This window comes from Petaurus breviceps, unplaced genomic scaffold (assembly GCF_028583685.1).
Source record: "Petaurus breviceps papuanus isolate PSGF00001 unplaced genomic scaffold, PetGlider_PUasm1.0 118, whole genome shotgun sequence".
Lineage (NCBI taxonomy): Eukaryota > Metazoa > Chordata > Mammalia > Diprotodontia > Petauridae > Petaurus > Petaurus breviceps.
Window position 1 is genome coordinate 14,243,659 of NW_027185616.1, and position 25,739 is coordinate 14,269,397.

At 38.0% G+C, this 25,739-nt stretch overlaps 1 protein-coding gene across 8 annotated transcripts in view; it reads left to right on the forward strand.

Moving 5' to 3' along the window:
- The window catches only part of SMC2 (structural maintenance of chromosomes 2), a 62,703-nt gene that overhangs the window by 31,658 nt on the left and 5,306 nt on the right, over positions 1-25,739 (forward strand). For all 8 annotated transcript variants that reach the window (XM_069086568.1, XM_069086562.1, XM_069086577.1 and 5 more), the window contains 8 exons: positions 2,348-2,472; positions 6,118-6,311; positions 15,624-15,767; positions 16,946-17,140; positions 19,071-19,271; positions 20,554-20,670; positions 23,854-24,014; positions 25,504-25,651. In XM_069086568.1, coding sequence (XP_068942669.1) covers positions 2,348-2,472; positions 6,118-6,311; positions 15,624-15,767; positions 16,946-17,140; positions 19,071-19,271; positions 20,554-20,670; positions 23,854-24,014; positions 25,504-25,651 — 1,285 coding nt within the window. The remainder of the gene's footprint in view (positions 1-2,347; positions 2,473-6,117; positions 6,312-15,623; positions 15,768-16,945; positions 17,141-19,070; positions 19,272-20,553; positions 20,671-23,853; positions 24,015-25,503; positions 25,652-25,739) is intronic.

The window sequence follows — 25,739 nt, forward strand, 5'->3', positions numbered from 1 at the left end:
AGTCAGGGCTGGATTTCTGATCTTGGCTCTGTAGCTTCTGGCCTGGGTTGCATTAGAAAGTCACCTGACTTCCATGAACCTCATTTGGGTCCTTTGAAAAATGAAGTTAGTGGCCTAACTGCCTGTCATATTCCTCCCACCTCTGAATCTGTGATGCTTAGGCTGGCTGTCAAAAGGAAGATCATATTAATTATCAGCTATGTGACCGCATGACCATCGGCGAGCCTCCATTTGACAGATTTGGCAGTTAAGAAATAATTGCTAACTTGGATGAGAGCAGTTTCATTTGAGTGAATCATCAAAGATAAGGAAGAGGTTGAATACCTAGGAACCAGGAAAAATGGTAGTACCCTGGAAAAAAAATAAGAGAGTTCAGAAGAATGGTAAAATTTCTGGGAAAGATGCATGAGATCTATGCAGGTTGTAACCCATCTTGTCTCCTTAACCTGTGATCTCATTTTTTCTCATTCAGAATGAAAGGGGGGGTGGAGTGGGGTTATTTTTAAAGGTCTGTAATGTGGGGTTAATAATCTGTCCTACCAACTTTATGGGGCTCTTTTACGGATTAAATGAAAATATGGGCTGAAAGTATTTTGCAGTCTACAAGTGGAAGATGGTAGTGGAAATAATTTATATGTTCATCATTCTCATTAATATTTCTGTCCATAAAAGCTTATATTGCTGATAATAACAGAAGTGATGAAAAGCATGTAATAAAAGCACCCAGGATTCTCAAAAATTCTCAATTCTCAGTTCTCTCTGTTACCTAGAATCATAAAGTCAGTATTAGTTATTTTCAACAAACTTACATGTCTCAACACAGGGTAATAATGGCTTTTGCTCACAGCTTTCATCTTTTCTTACATTGATTCTCTATGACACTTCATAAAAGACTTTACCAGGATTGTTTTCCTAGGTTGCTATTTTCATATATATATAAATTATATATAATATATATAATCTCTAGAGAGCAAAAAAGCATTAGGTATTAGGTATTGTCAAATGTGGGCACATGTTTTTTATGCTTAGAAATTTTTGTGTTTATTGATAGATTATTAGCTATAAAATCCTTCCCAATGAGAATAGTGAGTGACGGGGGCTACTTGATGCCAGCATCAAGTGTGGGCAGAGATGTGAGAAAGATGAACTGGGCCAGGCAGGCACTTCAGGATAGAACTCTGATTACTGATACTCAACAAGGTTTTTATAGAGCAAAGAGACAAAGAAGGGAACTATCAGTCACTGTAACTTCTGTTACTGCTTTGTTCAGTTCCATGATGTCAGGCAGAACTTGAAGGCTATCATACCCTTGATGTTCCCATACTAGATGTATGCCATCTAAAATGTATTAATAATCTTGTAGTGAGCTAACACCTCTGGCTAATATCCCAGAACAGGGAAGAGCCCTGGATCTCAGGCTGTCAGACAAGTTCTCTTAAGCCGCCTCTTCACTAGGAGAACCTAGAGCTGGCTCCAAGGAGCTACCTGAATCTTGGATCAGATGGTTTGGCTCCCTACAGCGAGGTAGTATTTTCTGTGATAGATAGATACTCCATGACACGTCTAACTTGGTGACACATTTGTATATTTGGATTTGTGTGGAAAACTAATTTTATTCTGGGCATCATGGTGGCAGACACTTGTAGTCTCTGCTGCTTGGGAGGTTGAGATTGGTGAATCTTTTGAATTTCAGCAGTTCTGAGTTTCAATAAGGCTAACCCTGATGGAGTATGTATACTAAATCTTTTTTGCTGGGGACAAAGTTTTGTTTTTGTTTTTTGTTTTGCTATTTTAAATGAATCTATTTTAAAATGCACATTTTTAGAAAAATGTTTTTAATCAAATTTCCTCTATTTTGCAGTAAGGCTAATAATAATAATAGCTGACATTTCTGTGCTATATGCCAGACGCTGTGCTGAGTACTTTACAATTACTAAATCATTTGATCCTCACAGCAGCATTGGGAGGTAGTTGTTATTACTATCCCCATTTTGCAGATGAGGAAACTGAGGCAGACAGAGGCTAAGTGACTTTCATAGGATCACACAGTAAGTATCTGAGGTCATATTTGAACTCAGGTCTTCCTGACTCCAGACCTGCCACTTTATTTTACCATGTTGGATAGAGCCTTGTAGATCATAGGTTTTTGTACAATATGCTGCTAAACCAGAGTTCAGAATTAATAATGCGTCAGAAATGTGAGTTTTATTTCAGGTGTTTCACATAGCCAACGAATCTTTTCCCAGACATTTTCAGGTTCATTTTAGACAAAAGCATTTGATTTGGTTGTACGTGTGAAACCCCAAAATGATTATTGATCACTTACTAAAAATGGAAATCTTTCAAGGTATCGTCAACTAAAACAGCAATGGGAAATCAAGTCAGAGGAGACAGAATTGTTACTCACTAAGCTTCAGCACAGTTCGTACCACAAACAGCAGGAAGAACTCGATGCCCTTAGGAAAACGATTGGTAAGATGAGATTTTTATATGTTACTTTGTTTCTGTTGATGTTTTTTCTCTCTTGTTGTTATTCATTCTATTCGTTTCAGTCATGGCTAACTAACTCTTTGAGACCCCATTGGGGTTTTCTTGGCAAAGATACTGGAGTGATTGGCATTTTCTTCTCCAGTTCATTTTCCAGATGAGGAAACTGAGGCAAACAGGGTGAAACGACTTGCCCAGGGTGCAGACCAGGTGCTCTATGCAGTGCACCATGTAGCTTTCTCTTGAGTTTATATAAAACAAATGAGGTTTTCTTCAAGATTTAAAAGATGAAATATTAATCTACAGTGCTAGCAATGTTAATAATAATTTTAAATATTTATTCAGTTAATTTTTGCAACTCAAAATTTGGTCTCATGATTATCTCCCCCTTGTCTGGGTTAATTTTTGGATTGAATTTAGGTGTACTTGGTAGTATGTTCATATCAGGACAAGTACTACACTTAATCATATAATGTCCTTCTCTCCCTCCCCCATTTTTGCTTTTTTTTTTTTTTTTTAGGGCAATTGGGATTAGGTGACTTGCCCCAAGATCACATGGCTAGTTTTTGTGTTAAGTGTCTGAGGCCACATTTGAACTCAGGTCCTCCTGACTCCAGGGCCTGTGCTCTATTCACTGCGCCACCTAGCCTCCCCAACCTTCCTCCCCCCCCTTTTTAAATTTTGAGTTGAGGTAGAAATAAATCATGCCGCTGATTCTCAGGGTTGTATGGACAGCTTGGACCCAGGCCTATTTGAAATTTTTATCCCTCTTTACTTTAGAGTTCTATAGGCACCTTCAAGGCAGGAAACATTTTCATTTTGTGTTTGTATCTGCACAGCCTAGTGCATTGTCTTGCACATAGTTGGTACGTGATCAATGCTTGTTGAATTGAGTGAACCCTCCCAATGTTGAAGCTGGCACATTGATCAGAGATCAAAGGTCTAAGATTCTAGACCTTTCCCTTGCATGTAGTTTTATCTAGGTCACTATCTTTAGTGAAAAAATATCTGTGGATCCTTGTTTTAAAACCAGGGGAAGAAAATCTGAGGCTCTCTGTTTTAGCTGTTTTTAAAAGACACATCTGCAGCCTCCCTGGTGGTGTTTAGCGGAAGACAAGAATATAGAGGGGAGAACTTTTTTTTTTTTTACCATCTTCAACTTGTCCCTCCTCTATAAAGTTCTACTGTGCATCTTGTGCTGTGGAGCTGACCCTTGGTGCTTGAAGCCTCTGCCAGTGTAGCACAAATTTGACAGACCCAACTAACCAAAAAAAGCTTCTACTCCTGAGTAAGACTGGGGATAGATCCTGTCTGAGGATGAGCTTTGTGAAATTCAGAGCTGCTTTCTACCAGGAGGTTCCTCCCTCCCTCCCTCCCTCTATCATCTGTTGGCCACAGCAACTCAGAACAATCTACTAAGTTGTGGAGGGGCTGGAATCTGCATTGCTGCAGGCAGTTCTCACATTGATAAAAAACAACAACTCATTATTCAAGGTGGAAATGAAGGAAAATACATTAATGTTAATCAACAAACATTTATTTAGCACCTCTTTGGTGTCAGGCACTATGCTAAGTGATGACAATGCAAAGAAAGGCGAAAGCATGGCTCCTGGTCTTATTGAGCTCAAGTGCTCATGTGTGAAGAAGACACTAGCAATGACAGAGACTGAGAAATGACTCCTGCAGGTGGTGGGAGTTGACCTTAGTCTGCAAGGAAACCAGAAAAACCAGGAGGTGGAAGCAAGGAGAAAGAACATCTAGGCATGAGGGACAATTAGTGAAAAGGCACAGAGCTGGAGAGAGTTGCTTTCAAGGCTCAGCAAATATGTCCATATGGCTAGATCATAGAGTGTGTAGGAAGCAAGGAGAAAAGCATAAGGAGCCTGGAAAGGTAGGAAGGGGCCAGGATTTGAAGGGCTTTTAAGAACTATTATTTTAACTAGCATAATAGCTATCATTTATACGGGGTGTCTCTAAAGTCCGGACACATACGAAATCTCATTAACTATGCATATTTTCAAGAAATAAAATGAAATTTTCAACATTTTATTTAATTAGCATAAATGAGATTTCATAGGAAGACATAGGAGACACATAGGAAATCTCATTAATTAAATTAATCTCATTAATATGGAAACTAGTCTCCAATAGCTAATGAAAGCTTTTATTCCATATGAAATTGTCATGGCTAAAATCGACAACACTGGGAGGTAGATTCTATGATTATCCTCATTTTACAGATGAGGAAACTGAGGCAGACTGTGGTTAAGTGACTTGCTCAGGGTCAAACAACTAGGAAGTGTCTCAGGTGAGATTTGGACTCCAGTCTTCCTGATTGCTGGTCCAGCGCTCTTACCTACTGCTCCAACTAGCAGCCAAATGGAGCATTTTATATTTGATCCTGAAGGTAATAGGAAGTCACTGGAATTATAGGGGTGACTTGTTCAGACCTACATTTCAGGAAAATCACTGGCAGCTGAGTGTAGGATTCATTGGATTGTGTGTGTGTGTGGGGGGGGATGGGGGAAGTGACTGCTACTGCTCAATAATATTCCAGGTACTGGGAATAATTCAGAGCTTTGGGGTGTATTGGGGAGGAAGAAGTGCAATATTTTTATTATGTAAAATTATATTTTCTGATAGACTTCTTGGGACTTTTACTCTGACTAGAATGCAGTTTCTAAAATACCTCATGCAAGAGGTAGCCTGATGAAGCACATGAACCAAATGATGTGTTTGCCACTTGAAGTATCTCCTGAGCACTTTTCCCAGAGAGCTGCCTTCTTCCCACTTTAAAGTGAAAAGATACTCAGTTGTAGAGCTTGTTTTAACTGGGCAAGAAAATGTTTGAGCTTCCCTGCTTAACCTCATTGCATTTTCTGAACCCTTTCCGTCTTGTAGAATTCTAAGGGTTGGTGGCATTTTCTAGGTCTCACCCTAAGAAATTCTGTTTGATTTAACAGACTTGAGGAATGAGTAGAATTTCCTTACTTTTCATTCGCCATGGTATACATATCCCCTTTCACCCTGCTTCTACATTTCGTCTTATCTCTTGTTTATAGATAACTTGAAATTATAGTTTTACTAACCGTCACATATTTCATGTGTATGTTTTATATGTAGACATTCTTTTTTTTTTTTTAAAGCAATTGGGGTTAAGTAACTTGCTCAAGGTTACACGGCCAATTATTTCTGGGTGTGGTGCTGAGTATCTGAGCCCGGATTTGATCCAGGTCATCCTGACACTGGAGCCGGTGCTCTTACTCGCTGAGCCACCTGGCCGCCCCTAAGCAATTGGGGTTAAGTAACTTGCTCAAGGTTACACGACCAGGTGTTTCTGGGTGGGTGCTAAGTGTCTGAGCCCGGGATTCGATCTCCAGGTCTTCTCAACACTGGAGCCGGTGCTCTTACTCGCTGTGCTACCTGGCCGCTCCTCATATGTAGACATTCTTAACCAGTTAGGAAAGAGAAATCTATTGTACTGGAAAAAATAATGCCAGTTATCCAATCTTGAGGCTGGATATTTGAGCTTTTCCTGTTTCCATCTTGAATATTTAAAACTGTTATAAGCTAATGTATTAAGTGATTGTCTTTGGAATTGTTACTCACTGATCTGTACTTTTGATTTAGAGGAAAGTGAGGAAACCCTAAAAAATACAAAGGATACACAAAAAAAGGCTGAAGAAAAATATGCAGTGTTGGAGAATAAAATGAAAAATGCAGAAGCTGAGCGAGAGAGAGAACTGAAAGATGCACAGAAGAATCTTGATTGTACTAAAAAAAAGGCAGATGCTTCTAGCAGGAAGATGAAAGAAAAGCAGCAGGTAATGAATGTTTGATTTTTGATAGATTGAAAAGGAAACACATTTGTTGAAAGTATGTGATGGGTTTGAGGTTTTTTATTATTATTTTTATTTTTAAAAAATTCTGTGTTTATTTTTAGTTTACAACATTCATTTCCACAAGATTTTGAGTTGTAAATTTTCTCCCCGTCTTTCCCCTACCCACCATCCCAGAACAGCAATCCTACTGAATACCCTCCTCCAATCTGCTCTCTCCTATATCTTCCTCCATACCCCCTCTGACTTTCCAGTAGGGCAAGATGGATCTCCATACCCCAGTGCCTTTATCTTATTTCCCAGTGCATGTAAAAAAAAATAAATTTTTTTAAAACTTTGATTTCCAGATTCTTTCCCTTCTTCCTTCATCACCCACACTTACTGGGAAGATAATCAGTTCATTATAGGTTGTACATGTGTAGTTACACAAAACATTTCCATAATGGATATATTGTGACAGACTGACTATATTTCCCTCCATCCTATCCCACCTCTTACTTGTTCTATTCTCTACTTTGACCCTGACCCTTTTCAAAAGTGTATGCTTCTAACTACCCTCCCCTGAATCTGTCATCCCTTCTACCATCCCCCCTCTTATCCCCTTTCCCACTACTTTCCGGTAGGGTAAGATACCCAGTTTAGTGTGAATGTTATTCCTTCCTTAAGCCAAATTCAATGAGAGTAAGGTTGACCTATTCCCTTTTGCCTTCCTGATCTTCACCTCCATTGTAACAGTTTTCCCTTGCCTCTTCTATATGAGATAATTTACTCTATTCTGTCTCTCCCTATTTCCTCTCATTATATTCCTCTCTCACCTCTTAATTTTACTTTTTAAATATCATCCCTTCTTATTCAACTGATCCTGTGCCCTCTGTCTATGTATACCTGTACACATATATACACAAACTCCCATGTGTATTCATACATACATATGCCCTCCTATATAGATGTATATATGTATGTGTACATATATATATATATATATATATTTCTATTCCCTTCAACAGATAGTTGTGCTGAGAAAAGTTTCTTAAGTTACGATTATTGTTTTTCCATGTAGAAGTGTAAATAGTTCAACTTTGATAAATTCCTTATGATTTGTTTTCCCTGTTTACCTTCTCATGCTTCTCTTGCTTCTTGTATTTGAATGTCAAATTTCCTATTAAACTCTGGTTTTTTCATCAAGAATGCTTGAAAGTGGGGCGGCTAGGTGGTGCAGTAAATAGAACACTGGCCCAGGAGTCAAGAGGACCTGAGTTCAAATCTGGCCTCAGACACTTAACATTTACTAGCCATGTGACCTTGGGCAAGTTACTTAACCCCAATTGCCCTGCCTGCTCCCCTCAAAAAAAAAAAAGGTAAAAAAACCCCAATGCTTGAAAGTCCTCTATTTCATTGAATGACCATATTTTCCCCTGAAACATTACACTCAGTTTTGCTGGATAGGTGATTCTTGGTTTTAATCCTAGCTCCTTTGATCTCTGGAATATCATATTCCAATACCTTCAATCCCTTAATGTAGAAACTACTAGATCTTGTGTTATTTTGATTGTGTTTCCACAATATTCAAATTTTTTCTTCTTGCTGCTTGTAACATTTTCTCCTTGATCTGGGAACTTTGGAACCTGGTTATAATATTCCTAGGAGTTTTCTTTTTGGAATCTTTTTCAAGAGGTGATCGGTGAATTCTTTCAATTTCTATTTTGCCCTCTGGTTCTAAAATATCAGGACAATTTTCCACGAGAATTTCTTGAAGGATGATTTCTAGGTTCTTTTTTTGATCATGGCTTTCAGGTAGTCCAGTAATTTTAAAATTATCTCTCCTGGACTTATTTTCCAAGTCAGTGGTTTTTCCAGTGAGATATTTCACATTGCCTTCTATTTTTTCATTTGTTTGAATCTGTTTAACAGTATCTTGATTTCTCATAAAGTCATTAGTTTCCATTTGCTCCAATCTAATTCTGAAGGAATGATTCTCTTCAGTGAGCTTTTGAAATTCTTTTTCCATCTGGCAAATTCGACTTTTTAAGGCATTCTTCTCCTCATTGGCTTTTTGAGCCTCTTTTGCTTTTGAGTTAGTCTATTTTTAAAAATTTTTTAATTTTTTAGTTTATATCATTCATTTCCACAAGGTTTTGAATTACAAATTTTCTCCCCATTTTCCCCCTACCCACCACCCCAAAACTTCGATCCCATTGAATATCCCCTCCCCCAATCTGCTCTCTTCCATATCTTCCCCCATTCCCCCTCCGACTTTCCAATAATAGGGCATGGTGGATCTCTGTGCCCCAGTGCCTGTATATCTTATTTCCCAGTTACATGTAAAATAATAATAATGTATATATATATTTTAAACATTTGTTTTTAAACCTTTGAATTCCAGATTCTTTCTCTACCTCCCTCGTCACTCACCCTTACTGGGAAGATAAGCAATTCAATATAAGTTGTACATGTGTAGCTATGCAAAACATTTCCATAGTGGATATATTGTGAAAGACTGACTGTATTTCCCTCCATCCTATCCTAGCCCCCACTTGTTCTGTTCTCTGCTTTGATCCTGTCCCTTTTCAAAAGTGGGTGTTTCCAACTTCCCCCTAGCCTGCTCTGCCTTCCATCATCCCCTCTCTCATCCCCTTCCCTACTCTCCTGTGGGGTGAGATACCCTGTTTAGTGTGTATGTCATTCCCTTCCTCAGCCAAATTCAATGAGAATAAGGTTGATTCATTCCCTTTTCCCTTCCTGTTCTTCCCTTCCATTGTAAGTTTTCCATTGCCTCTTCTATATGAGATAATTTACCCTATTCTATCTCTCCCCATCTCCTCTCATTATATTCCTCTCTCATCTCTTAATTTCACCTTTTAAGTATCATCTCTTTCTATTCAGCTGATCCTGTGCCCTTTATGTATACCTATACACATATATACACATACTCAAATATGTATTCATATGGCCATATACCCTCCTATAAAGTCATATAAGTGTATGTATCCATAAATATATACACATACACACACATTTCTATTCCCTCCAACTATTCTCATACTGAGAAAAGTTTCATAAGTTACAGTTACCGTTTTTCCACGTAGGAATGTAAGTAGTTCAACTTTGATAGGTTTCTTATGATTTCTTTTCCCTGATTACCTTCTCATGCTTCTCTTGCTTCTTGTATCTGAATGTCAGATTATCTATTCAATTCTGGTTTTTTCAGCAAATGCTTGAAAGTCCTCTATTCCATTGAATGATCATATTTGCCCCTGAAACATGATACTCAGTTTTGCTGGGTAGGTGATTCTTGGTTTTAATCCCAGCTCCTTTGACCTCCGGAATATCATATTCTAAGCCCTTTCTTCCCTAAGTGTAGAAGCTGCCAGATCCTGGGTTATCCTGATTGTGTTTCCACAGTATTCAAATTGTTTCTTCCTGGCTGCTTATAATATTTTCTCCTTGATCTGGGAACTCTGGAACCTGGCTATAATTATTCCTAGGAGTTTTCTTTTTGGGATCTTTTCAGGAGGTGATCGGTGGATTCTTTCAACCTCTATTTTGCCCTCTGGTTCTAAAACATCAGGGCAGCTTTCTTTGAGAATTTCTTGAAGGATGATTTCTAGGTTCTTTTTTTGATGATGGCTTTCAGGTAGTCCAATAATTTTAAAATTATCCCTCCTGGATCTATTTTCCAGGTCAGTGGTTTTCCCAATGAGATATTTCACATTGCCTTATATTCTTTAATTTGTTTGAATCTGTTTAACAGTATCTTGATTTCTCATAAAGTCATTAGCTTCCATTTGCTCCAATCTAATTTTGAAGCAATGATTCTCCTCATTGAGCTTTTGAGATTATCTTTCCATCTGGCAAATTTAGTTTTTTAAGGCATTGTTTTCCTCATTGGCTTTTTGAACCTTTTTTGCCATTTGAGTTAGTCTGTTTTTTAAGATGTCATTTTCTTCAGTCAGGCTGTTGACTCTCTTTTCATGATTTTCTTTCATCGTTCTCATTTCTCTTCCCAATTTTTCCTCCACTTCTCTTATTTGGTTTTCAAAATCCTTCTTAAGCTCCTCTTATGGCTTGCAAACAGCTTATTCTTCTCTTGGATGCTTCTGTTGCAGGAGTTCTGACTTGGCTGTATTCCTCCTTTTCCATGCCCTGATCTTTTTTGTCCCCAAAAAGGGAATCCAAAGTTGGTCTGCTGTGCTTGCCTTGCTTCTCCACTTGCTCATGTTGCCACTCAATTCCTTGACTTTTGAGCTTTTTGACACAATAGAACTCTGCTTCCAGACAGAGGAGCTTTGTCCCAATCGCTGGGATTTTCACAGCTGCTGGAGCTATTAGTTGGGTGCCCTCTCTGAAGCCTCCACAGGCTCTGGCACCTGGTCACACACCCCAGGACCTCTACCCCGGACAGTGATCCAGATCCAAGCAGGTTAAAGCAAGAGGGATTTACCCCTTAGACTGGTTGTTTGTTATGCCTATGATCTGCTGGCCAGGAGCTCTGAAGCTGCCATGTGGTAGTGGTTGCATGGCAGCAGCGCCTCTGCTGCCTCTCACCTTCTCGCCCTTGGAGCAGAAGCCAGACCGCACTCTCAGTCCCTGTTCCCAGAAAGTCCACACTGATCTTTTACTTTGCCTTTGGCATTCATGGGTTGATAATTCTGGAAACCACCACTGCTGCTGGTGATCCACTGTCTGGAAGTCCGCTCTAGTCTCTGCTAGACGGGGTTTCCCTGAGGCTAAAACCTGCAGACTCATGCGGGGCTGGGCTCTGTTCCTAGCGCCCTGTGATGGACCCTTCCTGCTGGCCTGCCAGGCTGCCTTCAGCAGGAGATTTGTTTCTCTCTGTCGCTTTGTGGGTTCTGTAGCTTTAAAGTTTGTTTAGAGTCATATTTTATAGGTACTTGAGGTAGTTATGGGGGGAGCTCACAGTTTTCCTGCTTCTATGCCACCATCTTGGCCCTGCTCCCTTTTTTTATTCCATATTAACATGTTAAATTTAAAAGTAGATGTCTTCAAAAGTAAGCATCACACCAATCTATAGAAATGCCCTATTTTCTAAAAGTTATGATAGTGTAGGTTCATAATTACACTTTGCTTTCTGAAAGTGTGTTGCAAGTCTTAAAGGAAACTAACTACCCTTGTTAGCAACTTATTCAGGAACAGGCTAAGGTTTAGATGATGGAGTGGAACTCACTTGATTGTGCCAGAGAATCAAGCAGTAAATTATATTTGTTTAACATATATGTTCAAGGCATTGTGCTAGATGCTGTGGGAGTTAACGGAAGACATACTTGCCATAGAACCTGCCTTCTGTAGCTTACACGTCAATGAGAAAAGATGCAACATTGCTAGTTCAAGAGAAAGGTTGATAAGCTAAGAGCCATGATGCCTCATGGCAGAATATGATTAGTCACAGAGTGATGTGTGCAGTAAATGTTGTGAAATTTGAGGAAGGTGAGCTTCTTTAGCATCAGTGGCTCGGTATACTTTCATGGTAGATGTCTGTGATGAGTTGGACTCCAAAGATATAATAATGATAATGGGGAGAAAAGAAAATTTTAAAGATGGAGATTATTTATTTATTTAGAGCAGTTGGGGTTAAGTAACTTGCTCAAGGTTAGTTTTGTGTGGGTGCTAAGTATCTGAGGAAGGAACCGATCCTGGGTCTCCCGACTCCGGGGCTGGCGCTCTTACTGTGCCACCTGCCTCCCCAAAGATGGAGATTATTAAGGAGGGTAAAAAGTATGTTGAGATGTAAGGAGCAGATATTACTTAGAAGTGTGTTGTACCTTGTGACAAAGTATCTTGTACTTTGGGTCCCTAATCTCATTAGTGTTGGGTATGCCTTCCAACCGAGAAGATCATAACTCCACCACCCCGAAAATTTTTGCTCATGTCTTTGTTTGATGCAATTCATATTTGGTGTAGGGGCCTTTTGGCTCTTTTAATATTTAGAGGTTATAGTATAGCACCTGGAGTGTTTCTCTGTTTTCTCTCGTTTTTGGTTAGATGCGATAGCATGTTTATACTCATCTTTCCATCATGCTTGGGATCATAATGCAATTTTAATCTGAGAATGTGATTTTCTTTTCATCATTCATAGTCATATAGTATCACTGGAAAATATTACTGAAAAGATTTTTTTTTTAAAGCAATCAGGATTAAGTAACTTGGTCAAGGTTACACGGCCAGTTATTTCTGGGTGTGGTGCTGAGTATCTGAGCCCAGATTGGATCCAGGTCATCCCGACACTGGAGCCAATGCTCTTACTCTCTGAGCCACCTGGCCGCCCCTAAGATATTTGTTTTATGCATGAAACACCTTCATGTTGTTGAAAGCACTGTGCAGTTTTCCGCATTTAGTCTAGCCTGGTCTCCAGTTCTAGATTGAGCTTGTTATCAGTTGTCAGTGCCTCCAAAATTAACTGAGCTCATCCAACTTCAAGATGTAATTTGGTCATGTGGAGTTTTTCATCTAATTTTTTTATACGAATGACAGGCCGATTTCCCTGGAAAGATTTGGGATTTGTTAGAAGAGTACCTGTAGCGTTTCAGGGCTTGATGTATTTGATGTGTTATTTAAGAACACTTGGAGAACTTTGCCATTGATAGAAAATCCTGGTTGTACTCTTAATAAGTTGCAGTAATCCAAAATGTTACCTCATTTTAATGTAAAACAACAATTTGAAGACCACATGATAAATTTAGAATATTTTCTGTGAAAGTTTGTCTGCCTGTTCCTTTCTGTTTTTTCATAAAGGAGAATCTCATTGTATACATAGACCATTGTCAGGTGTTTTTTTTTACCTTTTGGAGGGCAATTGGAGTTAAGTAACTTGCCCAAGGTTACATGGCGAGTTTTGTTTTGTGTGGGTGTTAAGTGTCTGAGGCCGGAACCAAACTCGGGTCTTCCCAACTCTGGGGCATGTGCTCTTATGCACTGCGCCACCTAGCCGCCCCCACCATTGTCAGTTTTATGGTGGTAAGGAAGGAATCACATAAGTTTATAGTGAATGTCTTTTCAGTTACCTTTTTTTGGGGGGGTAAAATTTGCTGTGTTCTTCTCCAATCCAGGTAGCTCTCTCTGCTTCTGGCAGTTCCAAAATTGAGTGGATTAGCTCTCATAGGAACTGGGAGCATACTTTTTGGAGGTGTGATCTAGAGGGTGCTATTCCAGGTGGGGATCATTAAGATAGTGCCAGGAAAGTTGGACAAATGACTGATGGGATATAAACACTTGGGATGGGATGTGGATGGGATGTAAAATAAGGAACTTAGAAGAATTGTGCTAAAGGATATTATCACTGAAAGGCAGGATCAGAAAAGAAGATGGTCATATTGTCAGAGAAAGGGATAGCTGCTGGATTGCTTAACAGTTTAGTTCTTTCTTTTTTCCTTCTTTCCTTTCTTTTGTAAATGTAGAGTCATACAAAACATATTGTTATATTAATCCTGTTGTGAAAGAAACCCAGACCAAAAAAAAATCATGAAAAAAGTTTTAAAAAGAAAATGTGCTTTGATCCACATTCAGATTCCATCAGTTCTTTTCTCTGGAGGCGGTTAATATTTTTTGTTTTTAAGTCTTTCAGACTTGTCTTGGATCATTTTATTTCTGAGAATAACTAAGTCATTCACAATTTATCATTGTACATGTTGCTGTTACTATGTACAATGTTCTCCTGGTTCACTTTGCATCAGTTCATTGAAGTCTTTCTAGGTTTTTCTGAAAGCATCCTTCTTGTCATTTCTTATAGCACACTAGCCTTCCATCACAATCATATACCACAACTTATTCAGCCATTTTCCAATTGATTGCCCAGCAGTTTCAGTGACACTTTTGTAATGTCTGGGGACATTATGGAAGGCCACCTGCACCTTTTTGTTTCCTTGTGGCAGATGTAGGGGAAGGCCCAGACAAGAGGTATAAACATGAGTCTATGTCGTTGGAGAGAATACCCACTGCAGTGTCATCTCAGGGTCACTTGAGGATTGGAGTAATTTTTAAACAAATGTTTTTTGATGCTTTTTTCTTCCTTATATCATCACTTCTGAGGTAAGTGCCCTTTCCTTTATAGATCCCTTCCTGGTAATAAAGAAAAGTGGCTAAGTAAGACACACATCCCTGGTGTGTGTGACAGGCAGTTCATAGCTATGGTTGCCGTTGTCTGTGGGCTGAGAACTGGACAGTGTCCTCCGCTTTCTGTCTTCTGAAGGCGAGATGATGGCGGTGCAGATTTTTCAGCGTGGTTTTCCTTATCTTCTCCTGCTATTGTTTGGGGTCTTTTTTTCTTCAGGTTTATTTTTCCATTCACTTTCTCGTCTTTGTGTGGGGAGCTGCCTTGGGATCTCTCACCATTTTCTTTGGTGGTATTTTGTAAATGAGTGTGCACTTCATTCTGGTGATACGCTATATGGCTAAGGGATCAAGTTTGGTAGTGGAGGTAGTTTGGGGATTCTTTGGATCCTGTTAGGACTGCTTTGTGTTGGCTAAACTTCTCTAAGAAATTGCTGAAACGTTGTGGTTACAAAACTGCAAGAGACATTAGAGGTATCTGGTCTAACCTTATTCTATGGACGTGCAAGCAGACCCAGAGAGGTTAGGGGACTAGCTTGAAGCCACATAGGTGATAATTAGAACTTCCCATTTTAAAATTCAGTTTCTCTGACCCTCAATCTAGTGCTTTTCTCTCTGTAGCATACTGTCTCTATAGTCACTGTCTTTACTTTTTTCCCATCTGTGTAATTGACAGTATAGTATATTTTATTGCTTCCTTGTTCATACTATTTCTTCCTGATACAACCCGAGTTTTAGAAGATTTGACAACAATATAGCCTTATTTCTTTTTCTGTCTGTATAACTAATATTCTGAATATATCTTTACATAGCTTGATTTTGTACATTAAACTGAAACACAAATATTATCTACTGGAACACATTTGGTTCTTGAAAATATTTGACTATTAAATTAACTATTAAATTATTAACTATTAAATACTGACTTTTCTTGCAGGTTGGTCAAGAATTTAGCCCCACTGCCTCTGTCTTGGTTTATATGTAAAGTAGAAAGAGAGAGTATCTTTCCTTTATGGAAGAAATATTGAAAGAATAAAGGAAATCATTAAAAAAAAATCCCAAAACATGTATACCTAATTTATTTTCTGTCCTCCCTCACTTCCAAAGAAGTATTCAGTTTAGTACATAATACAATACTTTGCTGTGAATTAGTAAAGGTCGTACTGATTTTTATGTTGTGCTTAAGGTACCACTCAATATCTCTGTAAATCCACATATCTGTTTTTTTAATAGGAAGTTGAAGCTATCAATCTAGAACTAGAAGAACTCAAGAGAGAGCAGGGTAGCTACAAACAACAATTTGAGGCTGTAAATGAAGCCATCAAATCATATGAAGAACAAATTGGTGTCATGGAGTCCGAGGTGGCTAAGAATAAGGTACGTTTGATTCATTCAGCAGTCAGCTTTCACTCTGCAGTGCATTTGGCCAGTTGTGGGGAGAGATAAAACAGTGACTAATACAAGGTACCCACCCTTAAGGATTTTATAATCTAGCAGGGAAGCGTGATAAAATACACATACAGATAAATATAACCTGTAACATATTAGAAGCACAAATGCTCAGAGTTCAGGTGAATGAGATAGCGTTAGAGAAGAAGGAGCATTTGAAGAAGGGGTGGGGAAAGTACCCAATACATAGGGATAGGTGTTAGCAAAGACTACAGAGTGTGGAAGATCAGATCCAGTTTGGGGAATGGGAATTAATTTGGGTTGACTGGAGAGTATAAAGTATATTAATGATTACATTGGAGAAGTCGTAAAAGCTAATAATAGTGTAATAGTTGTTTATTGTGACGTAGGCAGTGACATGGGAATGGCTAAAATTAGCTTAGATGTGATTATCAATTACTGTCTTATGGCTAATTTAAATTTCTTCCCTGTCACTCTTTGATGAGAATTTTAGAGAAATTATAGGTTATTGATCAGGAAAGATTTTTAACATATTGGTCCTAAATACTAATCTATTATTTCTTGGCTAACTTTACTAGACAAATAAGTAAATCCAGGTAAACAGTGAAGGAATGAGTTTTTGTTCTTAAAAGTTAAATAAGTTTAAGTATTTGTACCATTTGCTTAATATTCTCCACCATCCACAGATAATTAAAAAATGAATATGTTCTTTTTTTAAATTATTTGAGACAGAGTTCATATGTTACCCTAAAACCCTGTGAAAAAATTTAAGACCTACTTTGGAGAAGTTTTATGCAGAAGAAAAAGAAATACCTTCAAACAGGTTTATTCAGTGGGCTAATATCAAAGATTAAAGATGGTATGTCAGTTTGGTCTCATTATCATTTGCTTTGAGGAGGTTTTTTCCCTGTTTAAATTATGAACAAATGAAAAGTGTCTGGATCTAAGGAAGAAATTTCTTCTAGATAAGATCTGAATATGAGTTTAATTGTGTAAAAAAAAATAGTAAGATGCTAGGAATATATGTTCACTTCTGGAAGGAATTCTTGCAGTGATAGTTTTGTTTCCTGGACATCTTCATTGTTTTTTTTTTAAAGCTGGGTTAAAAAAGTCAACAGTTTGTTTTAGCAGATGTTGTCTAACAGGAATCAGTGAAGAAAGCCCAAGCAGAGCTGACCAAGCAAAAAGAAGTGATTTCAACCCAAGATAATGTAATTAAAGCTAAGTATGCAGAAGTGGTGAAACACAAAGAGCAAAATAATAATTCTCAACTTAAAATTAAAGAGTTAGATCACAACATCAGCAAACTTAAGCAGGAGGCTGAAGATGCGGCCTCAAAGGTATGTTTATATTTCTGTTTACCTTTTGATAGTTGCATGCTTTACTGTGCCTAAAGCTCTTCTCCTTAGTCTGCATTGAAGTTTAGTTCAGTTGCACGTTTTACTCAGGGTAATATTGGTTAACTGAGCTATAAATCTTTCCTCAACTGCTTGAGTAATTTATATAAAATATATTGTTAAATTATTTTTTCCAGTTAGGGTACTGATAAACATGTTTTTGTTATAAGTATAACCAATTGGTTTAAAATTGATAATTTTAATTTTTAAGTTAACAGAAACACTTAATTGGGAAATATTGGTCAGTAGTCTTGTGCTGATCAGTAGTATATCTTAAAATGAATATCTTATACCTTGTATGTATTAAGTATTTAAATATTTTTTGATTTTGTTAAAGATTTGTGTGTAACCACATATATCTACATAAGAAGATAATTAAATTAAGGAATCAGTTTGGTGTACGAGGTAGAGAACTGGCCTTGGAACCAGGAAGACCTGGGTTCAGGTGTTACCTCTGACACATCCTGTCTGTGTGATCCTGGACAGGTCACTTAAACTCTTTGTGTCATATCACTAAGACTTTTAAGTAAAAGAGAAGATACCTCCTTGCCTTGATGGAGGAAGTTTTCTCATTTGGGAGTTCCTTATATCAGTGAAAATTCAGGTTTGGTCCTTATCTCTAAATAAGAGTAGAGAAAAAAAAGGCACAGGTCCACATACACCTGTCTTCTCTTCCTGGATGTGTTCCTTTGGCATATATTCAACCTGAAAGGAGACCTTAGAAATTTTTCCAAGTACCTGTTAAAAAAACAGATGAAGAAATGAAAATGTACAACATTTAAGTGATTTGCCAAAGGTAAACAGTAGTCTTCTGAAACTTTTCAGGCCATTTTCTTTTCATCTCCTGTAAATTTGTCTACCCCACCAAGGAAAATCATAGTTGATTATGCTGTTGATGATATATTTTTTTTACTTTTTTGGAGCGGGGAAGATAGGGCAGTGGAGGTTAAGTGACTTGCCCAAGGTCATGTGGCTAGTTTTTGTGTTGTGTCGGGTCCTCCTCATTCCAGGGCTCTATTCACTGCGCCACCTAGCCACCCCTGTAGATGATATTTTAAAAAAATTAATCATTGTGTAGCATTTCCATAGGCTCTGACTTATTCCAAAAAGCAATCTGCCAGGACTCTCAGTCTGCTAAAAGAAGTCTTACTAATGCATAACTTGCTGTGATATGTGAAATTGCTTTCCAGAATAAATCTAGATCACTATCTTCCACAATCTTGTTTATTAGATAACTTTATATTATAAAATATATTTTATTGATATCTTTAATTTTTAAAATTATCCACATTCACCAGTTTGGCCCTCCCCTAACAGCCAACCTTTATAATAAAAAATAGCAAAAAGTCAGTTCAGCAAAACTAACCAATATATGAAAAAAAGTTTGTCTTGTGTAGTGTTCTATACTTATTATTCCCCACTTCTGCGAAGAAGGGAGGAGGTGCCACTTCATCATCTCTCTGGGGGCCAGGTTATCAGTTGTTTTGTTGTTGCCCTTTGATATAATCATTGTATATATTCTTTTCCTGGTTCTGTTGACTTCACCTTGCCTTACTTTATATGTCTTTTCATACTTAATCATATTAATTGTTTTTTATGTCAGTAATATTCCATGATATTCATGCACCCCAGTTTGTAGCCATTTCCCAGTCAATGGACCTCTACTTTTCCCCTCCCTCTCAGTTTTTCATAATAATAAAAAAATCTTGATACAAATAATTTTTTCTACGTGGGATAGAATCTTTGGTTCAAAGGGCACAATAATTTCATTTGCTTAAATTACTCCATAATAAAGAGTCCCTTAATATCTAAGGTATCAGTTGCTATTTATAGATCATTTTATAGTAATTCTTTGCTTCTTGTGTATCTCCAGGTATCCAAAATGATGAAAAATTATGAATGGATAAAGTCAGAGAAACACCTCTTTGGCCAGCCTGATAGCGCTTATGATTTTAAAACGAATAATCCAAAGGAAGCAGGTCAGAGGCTACAAAAATTAGAAGAGAAGAAGGAGAAACTGGGAAGAAATGTCAATATGAGAGCTATGAATATGCTGACAGAGGCTGAAGAGCGGGTAAATATGTTTGATGTTAACATTTAGTCACTGGAACAAGGAAAGCTGCCTGTGACCTAAGGAGTGGCATGTGGCCTTGGAGTGAGTGGAACGCTTGACACCTGTAACTCATTCTTTTTTTCTCTATATCTTTTTTTTCCCTTCCATGCTTTCTTTTTATTTTACTCTGCCATTTTCTGGACAATTTCCTCTTCTCTCTTATTTACATTTTAGGCCTGCATGGTTTAATCCAGATGATGGCACTTAATTGTGTAGGCTGTTGATTTTTGCCTCGGGCTAGATAACTTCTCCTGTTTATGCTATGCTTATGGTTGTTTACCTTTGTTTCACTTAATGTAAAAGAAATTTGTAGATTGTCAAATTATAGCAACTCATATATTTTCCATCTTTTTCCTAGTGAAATAAGATTAACATAATAAGTATTTCATTTTATTTTTTTGTTTTAAATTTTATCCTGAATTCCAGTGAGTTTGAAACATGTCTAGCAATTTTTCAGAACCCACAGCTATTCCAGCTATGGGAAGTATAGCTAATGAAGTGAACATGAAATTTTTAACATTAAAAAATTAGGTATCACTGAAACTTGATGCAGTTGAAGAGGGAGTATTATTCAGAAGAGAAAACTGGAAAAGAAGTGGAGGAAAAATACCATGATACAAAAAAGAATGTCTGAATCTGAGAGTAGAAGCAGGGGAAAAAACATTTAAATTAAGCTAAAAGGGAAAACAAAACACTTATGTGTGTGTGTGTGTGTGTGTGTGTGTGTATATAAAAAGGAAACAAGACATGTTGTATGTATGTATGTATAGAGGGAGTGCATGTGCACAGACGTCCTATTCAGATGTCTAACATGAGTGATGCTTTTCCATGTTGATTATAAAGTTGGCCTCAGCAATCTTGAAAAATCTTCTTGGACTCTTACAAAGTCTTGCAATTACTTAGCTTTCTGGGGTTAGCCTTTGTTGTTGTGCTTGTGTAGCTTGTGTGTTATATGACTATCAAATAATAAGGACAATGTTAGTCTTTTCTTGATAGGATGTCACATTTCATTGCTAGCCTTGTTTTGGTTTTTGCAATAAGACTTTGGGAAAGTTAGCATGTTTGGGAAAGGAAATAGCTTCCAGTAAATAATTAAAACTTCAAGCACTTGCAGGAGAGTGAGGGGAAGCCTTAATGATTTTTTGAGGCATGTGTAAATATAGTAAGATGCCAGTGCTTAATATATCATGGTGCTACTAAAACATACTGACTGGAATTTGCCAATTGCTTTTACCCCTATTAGTATAATGACTTGATGAAGAAGAAAAGAATTGTAGAAAATGACAAATCCAAAATTCTTGCAACCATTGAAGACCTCGACCAGAAGAAAAACCAGGCCCTAAAAATTGCGTGGCAAAAGGTATTTTAAAAGATTCTGCTTATGTTATGTAGATGTGAAAAGGGTATAGAATATTGTCATGTGCCCATGCTGATGGGATGCTTGTTTTTGGTTTTGTTTTTGTTATTTTTGGAGGGGAAGGCAGGGTAATTGGGGTTAAGTGACTTGCCCAAGGTCACACAGCTAGTAAGTATTAAGTGTCAGAGGCTGGATTTGAACTCAGGTCCTCCTGACTCCAGGGCCTGTGCTCTATTCACTGTGCCACCCAGCCGCCCCTGCTGATGGGGTGTTAAAGGGCTCAGTGACAGGAATAATTCGAGACTACACGATGGCAGTCTCAGATTGTCTGATACGTGTCTGTCTCTTTGGATTCAGACAGGTGGTGATGTAGCCCTCTACTCTTGTCTCCTGTAGTCTGTTCTTGAATTCTATCCAGGTTATGTAATTGTTACCCCACTTTTGGTTGGCTAGCTCTCTATTTTTTGCTTCTTCTATTAGCTCTATTATCCACATGCTCCTCCCATGTTGGAATGGGAATGGGAATGTGAAGATCTTCCCTGCCCCTAATAGACCTAGGGGGGAGTCTGAAGACCTCCCCTGCTTTGAAAATATACTCTGCCCCTAATAGGCTGAATGTAATCTCACGGAGCCTGTGGTGGGAGGAGTTTGCTGAAGGGAAGCAGAGCCCACAGGAAGCTGGGAGCCAGGGCCAGAGAGACTCTGGGAGAGAGAGGTGCTCAGGCAAGGAGAGAGGTTTGTGAGTAAATATTGATCTTGCATTGGTTTGTGAGAAGGCCGAAGGATGCTGTGGCTCTCAGTGTTATTATGGCTTCTGAATATCTTTGGTACTATGATGGAATCAGCTTATTGGTTTTGGGATTCAGTTTTCTGGTTTCTAAATAAGTGTTTCTGTCCTCTACCTGGAGAGTCTGTTATATTTTGCAGTCAAATGTCATGTGATATTTATAGTCATGTTCTTTATCATGATTGTGGGTGCTGTAAATATTGTATTGGCACTACACACATCTTCCTCACAGCTAGAAACGTGTAACCAAAATCGCATAGAAGTGATAAGAAGTTGCCCAACTCTTTAGGACTAAGAGGTGTTTTAGACTTCTTTTGTAATGTTTGTGCAAGTCAACTGAACTGAATTCTGTGACTGTGTGGAGGGAATGGGATTCTGGGGAGGGAAGGGAAAGTGAAGGGAGATATATTGGAAGGGGCAAATTTGGAGATGGAGGAAAGCTTCAAGGAGATCTGCTATGATTTCATAGATAGTAGCCCAGAACAATTGTGAATGGGAAGGCAGCGTTGTTTGGTGAGTAAGGTGGTACTGTAGAAAGAATGTTGCCCTAGAAATAAGAAGGTCCAGCTATTAAATGGCAGTGTGATCTTAGGAAAATCATTTCACCTTCCATGGCCCTCATTTTGTCACTGTTAAATGAAGAGTTTGGACCAGGTGTTTTTAAAGATCCCTTGACTTTTTTAATCCTGTCATCTTCTTGAGAGGCACTGTGGCATAGTGGATAAAGAACTGTCTTTGGAATCAGGAAGTCTTGGGTTCAAGTAACTTCTCTGACATATACTAGCTTTGTGATGCTGGGCACAGATTTTAACCTCTGAGTACCCCAGAGGACTCTCTGAGGCTGTAAGTGACAGAAGAATCAAGGGGTTAAGGGTTTCAAGAAAAGAAAGTGTGGAATTTAAATGGTTAAGCTTAAGGTTGAGATCAGTGTAGAAGAAAGTGAATTCAAATCAGAAGTAATGGATTGAGAGAGTACTGAAGGGTAGATAGGTTTAGGAGAAACAAGGGAGAGATGGAATGATAAGTTATTTTTACACTGAAGGATGTCAAGAAATTTTGATCGTGGAATGGAAAGGAACACAGCATGTTGAGGTTCAGAGTGTGACCATCCCTGTGTTTGACTGAGCTAGAGTGGAGGAATAGGTTAGAGGTTTTAATAAGAAGGTCAAGAAAAACTAAGCAATTGAGGTTATGTCATTTGAAGGAGCATCAGCATGAATATTGAAGTGCTTTAGTATAACGGCAGGATTTGGGAAGGAGGGAAGGACGAGGGTACAAGGTACTAAACTCGAGAAAGGGGGAGAACGTCCTGGAGGACTGAGAGATAGTATTTTCCATGATCTGTACTGGGTGATAAATCAATTTAAATAAATCAATTTTGAGTCAAATTTACAGGAGGAGAGGTTGTAGAACAATAATAGTAAAGAAAGTATGGAAATGGCATTGGAGAGCGAGGAATATTCTGACTCCTCCGCCTGAACCACTGTGAGAAGGATCAAGAATGCTCATGTGAAACGTCATGTCTCTGAATGCAAACAGATGGAAAGAGTGTAAGAGGGCAGAGGTCCAAAGTGAAGGGAAGTTTGTTAGTTATCAGAGGGAATTCTAGAAGGCACAGTGAACAGAATTGGAGTGGGCACAGAAGGGACAAAGTTGAGGAGTGGGGGAATGAGAGAATAGGGATTTGAGGGTAGTCAGTGATTGTAAGATAGGGAGAATAACTGGTGGTGGGAGTTGGGTAGCTATAGGAGTAGCAGTGGGTGTCACGTGATCATGCAGTGTCAGAGCAAAGGAGGAACATGTATGTGAGACGTTTTGGAGGCATGTTCTGAGCTTGGCAACTGAATGTTGGGGGAAGGAGAAAGTGTTAAGAATGACTGCTGTTTCAAGCCTGAGTTACTGGAAGGTTGGTGGTGGTACCAGTTTTAGAAATGGAAGTTGAGAGGAAAATGGGAAAAATGGTGATGGTTTCATTTTTGGACATGTTAAATTTGAGGTGATGATGGGACATCTATGTGGAGATGTCCTGATAGCAGCTGGAGATATGGGACTAGAAATAAGGGGAGACATTGGGGATTAGATAATAAAATCATTGATATAGAGATGATAATTGAACTCCTGGAAACATGTGAGCTTGTCAAGGAAAATGCCATGTAGATAATCTTCTATGTGACTACCTGCGTCTATGTTTACCTAATATCTGTCTTTTGTGAAGTGAAATGAAGACCATTAGTGAACAAGGACATCTTTCCCCAAGCAAATATGGATTAATTTTCTCCATAACATCTGAAGCTACTAGGAAGGATTTAAATTCTACTAGGTAGAGTACAGCTGCTGAATCTCATTCTGTAGGATTTTTAGTAACCTTTTGGTAAACAGTTTACTGTTCTTATATCAAGGTGAACAAGGACTTTGGTTCCATTTTCTCCACTCTCCTGCCGGGTGCTAATGCTATGCTTGCACCACCAGAGGGACAAACTGTTTTGGATGGCCTGGAGTTTAAGGTTGCTTTGGGAAATACCTGGAAAGAAAATCTAACTGAACTTAGTGGAGGACAGAGGTAAGAGTCTTTTTTCTTCTTTTGTAATTTTTTTTTCATCTTCAATTTAACATTCAAATACAGAAAAGCAATATGGAATGAAGCCTCAATTAAAACTATAAAATCTGAACTATTTACATTTTGATTTAAAAAAAAAGAAGAAAAGAATTGAAAGAAAAAAATAATTAAAAAAATAAGTAGTATATTAACTATATTTACTTCCAAATTCTTTTCTGTGTGCTTTATATATTGACATATCAAAATATACCCAGCCAGTGTTTTATAGTAATGTTTTCCTTATTTTCTTCTTTAAAATTTTTTTTTATCACATCATAGCTTTACATCCGAATGTCATTTTACTTGTCTTTGAATATTCTCCCTATGGATGTGTTAGATATTATTTTAAATTTTTGTAAGTTATATTTAAAATTCCTATATAGCTTTCTTAAGTTTGGAATATAAATTAAGGTTCTTAGTTTAAAATATTTAATGTATTTAATAAAAAATAAGAGCAGTGATTGAATTACTGCTTATTTTGTATTGGCATATGTTTCCAGACAGTGATATCTCAGCCATGTGAGACACAGTAATAGCTGGGCAGAAGTTCACGATCTAAAGGGAAGAGGCAGGGAGCCAGAGACAATTAGTGGCACCTATTCTAACTTTAAACTCTCAGAAAAAGGATATATTGTTGGACCAAAACAAAATCTCAGAAATGGGGTTTTACAGCCCAGAGCACAAGCAATTTGCAGGAAGTAATACATGTTTGAAAGATGGCTCCAATTTTTCCTGTCATCATCAGGAACTGTTGCTAGCTGAGAGACTTAGGGTCATCACTCATTCAGTTTTCTTTTCTAACCACCCTGTTCTTTTTGGTTTTTTGGTTTTTTTTAGAGGGGGGAGGTAAGGCAATTGGGGTTAAGTAACTTGCCCAAGGTCACACAGCTAGTACGTGTCAAGTGTCTGAGGCCAAATTTGAACTCTACTTCTCCTGACTCCAGGGCTGGTGCCCTGTTCACTGCGCCACCTAGCTGCCCCTAACCACCCTGTTCTTTCCCCAGATACTGTTAGACCTTAGCATCTTGATTGCCAGCCCTAATTTATGGAATGAATGAAATTTTTCTCAAGGCTTAAAAACCTTAAAAAATAAGAATTTTAAGGGACAAGTAAAAATTCCAGGACTTTATTCCTTTGCATAGAAATCAAGGCTCACTGATAGCTATTGATGGGAAAAATGAAATTTTAGTTCATATAACTTTCTTTGAAAATGAACAATTTGTGTAAACAAAAGACAAGCAGAAAACAAGAATTTTATAATCGTTAAACTTTGAAATCTGATATTACAAGAGATCTTGTTACTACCACTTTCTACCTTTATCATTTTATATAATGACTCACCTCCAGCCAACTCTTGTGTTTATGTGAGTACTTGGAGAAAGGCACTTTTTTTGTATTTGAGTAATTTAAAAGAAATGTGATTCCACTATTTCTCTCCTCCTTTTAAAAATAGGTCTTTGGTTGCTTTATCTTTAATATTATCCATGCTTCTCTTCAAACCTGCTCCAATTTATATCCTGGACGAGGTTGATGCGGCCCTTGACCTTTCTCACACCCAGAATATTGGACAAATGCTTCGTACTCACTTCACACATTCCCAGGTGAGACACTGAAATCTACTAAATCTTGAGTAATAAATCTGTGGAGTTTTCCTTCCTTCCTTGTTCCCTCCCTCCTTTTCTCTCTCTT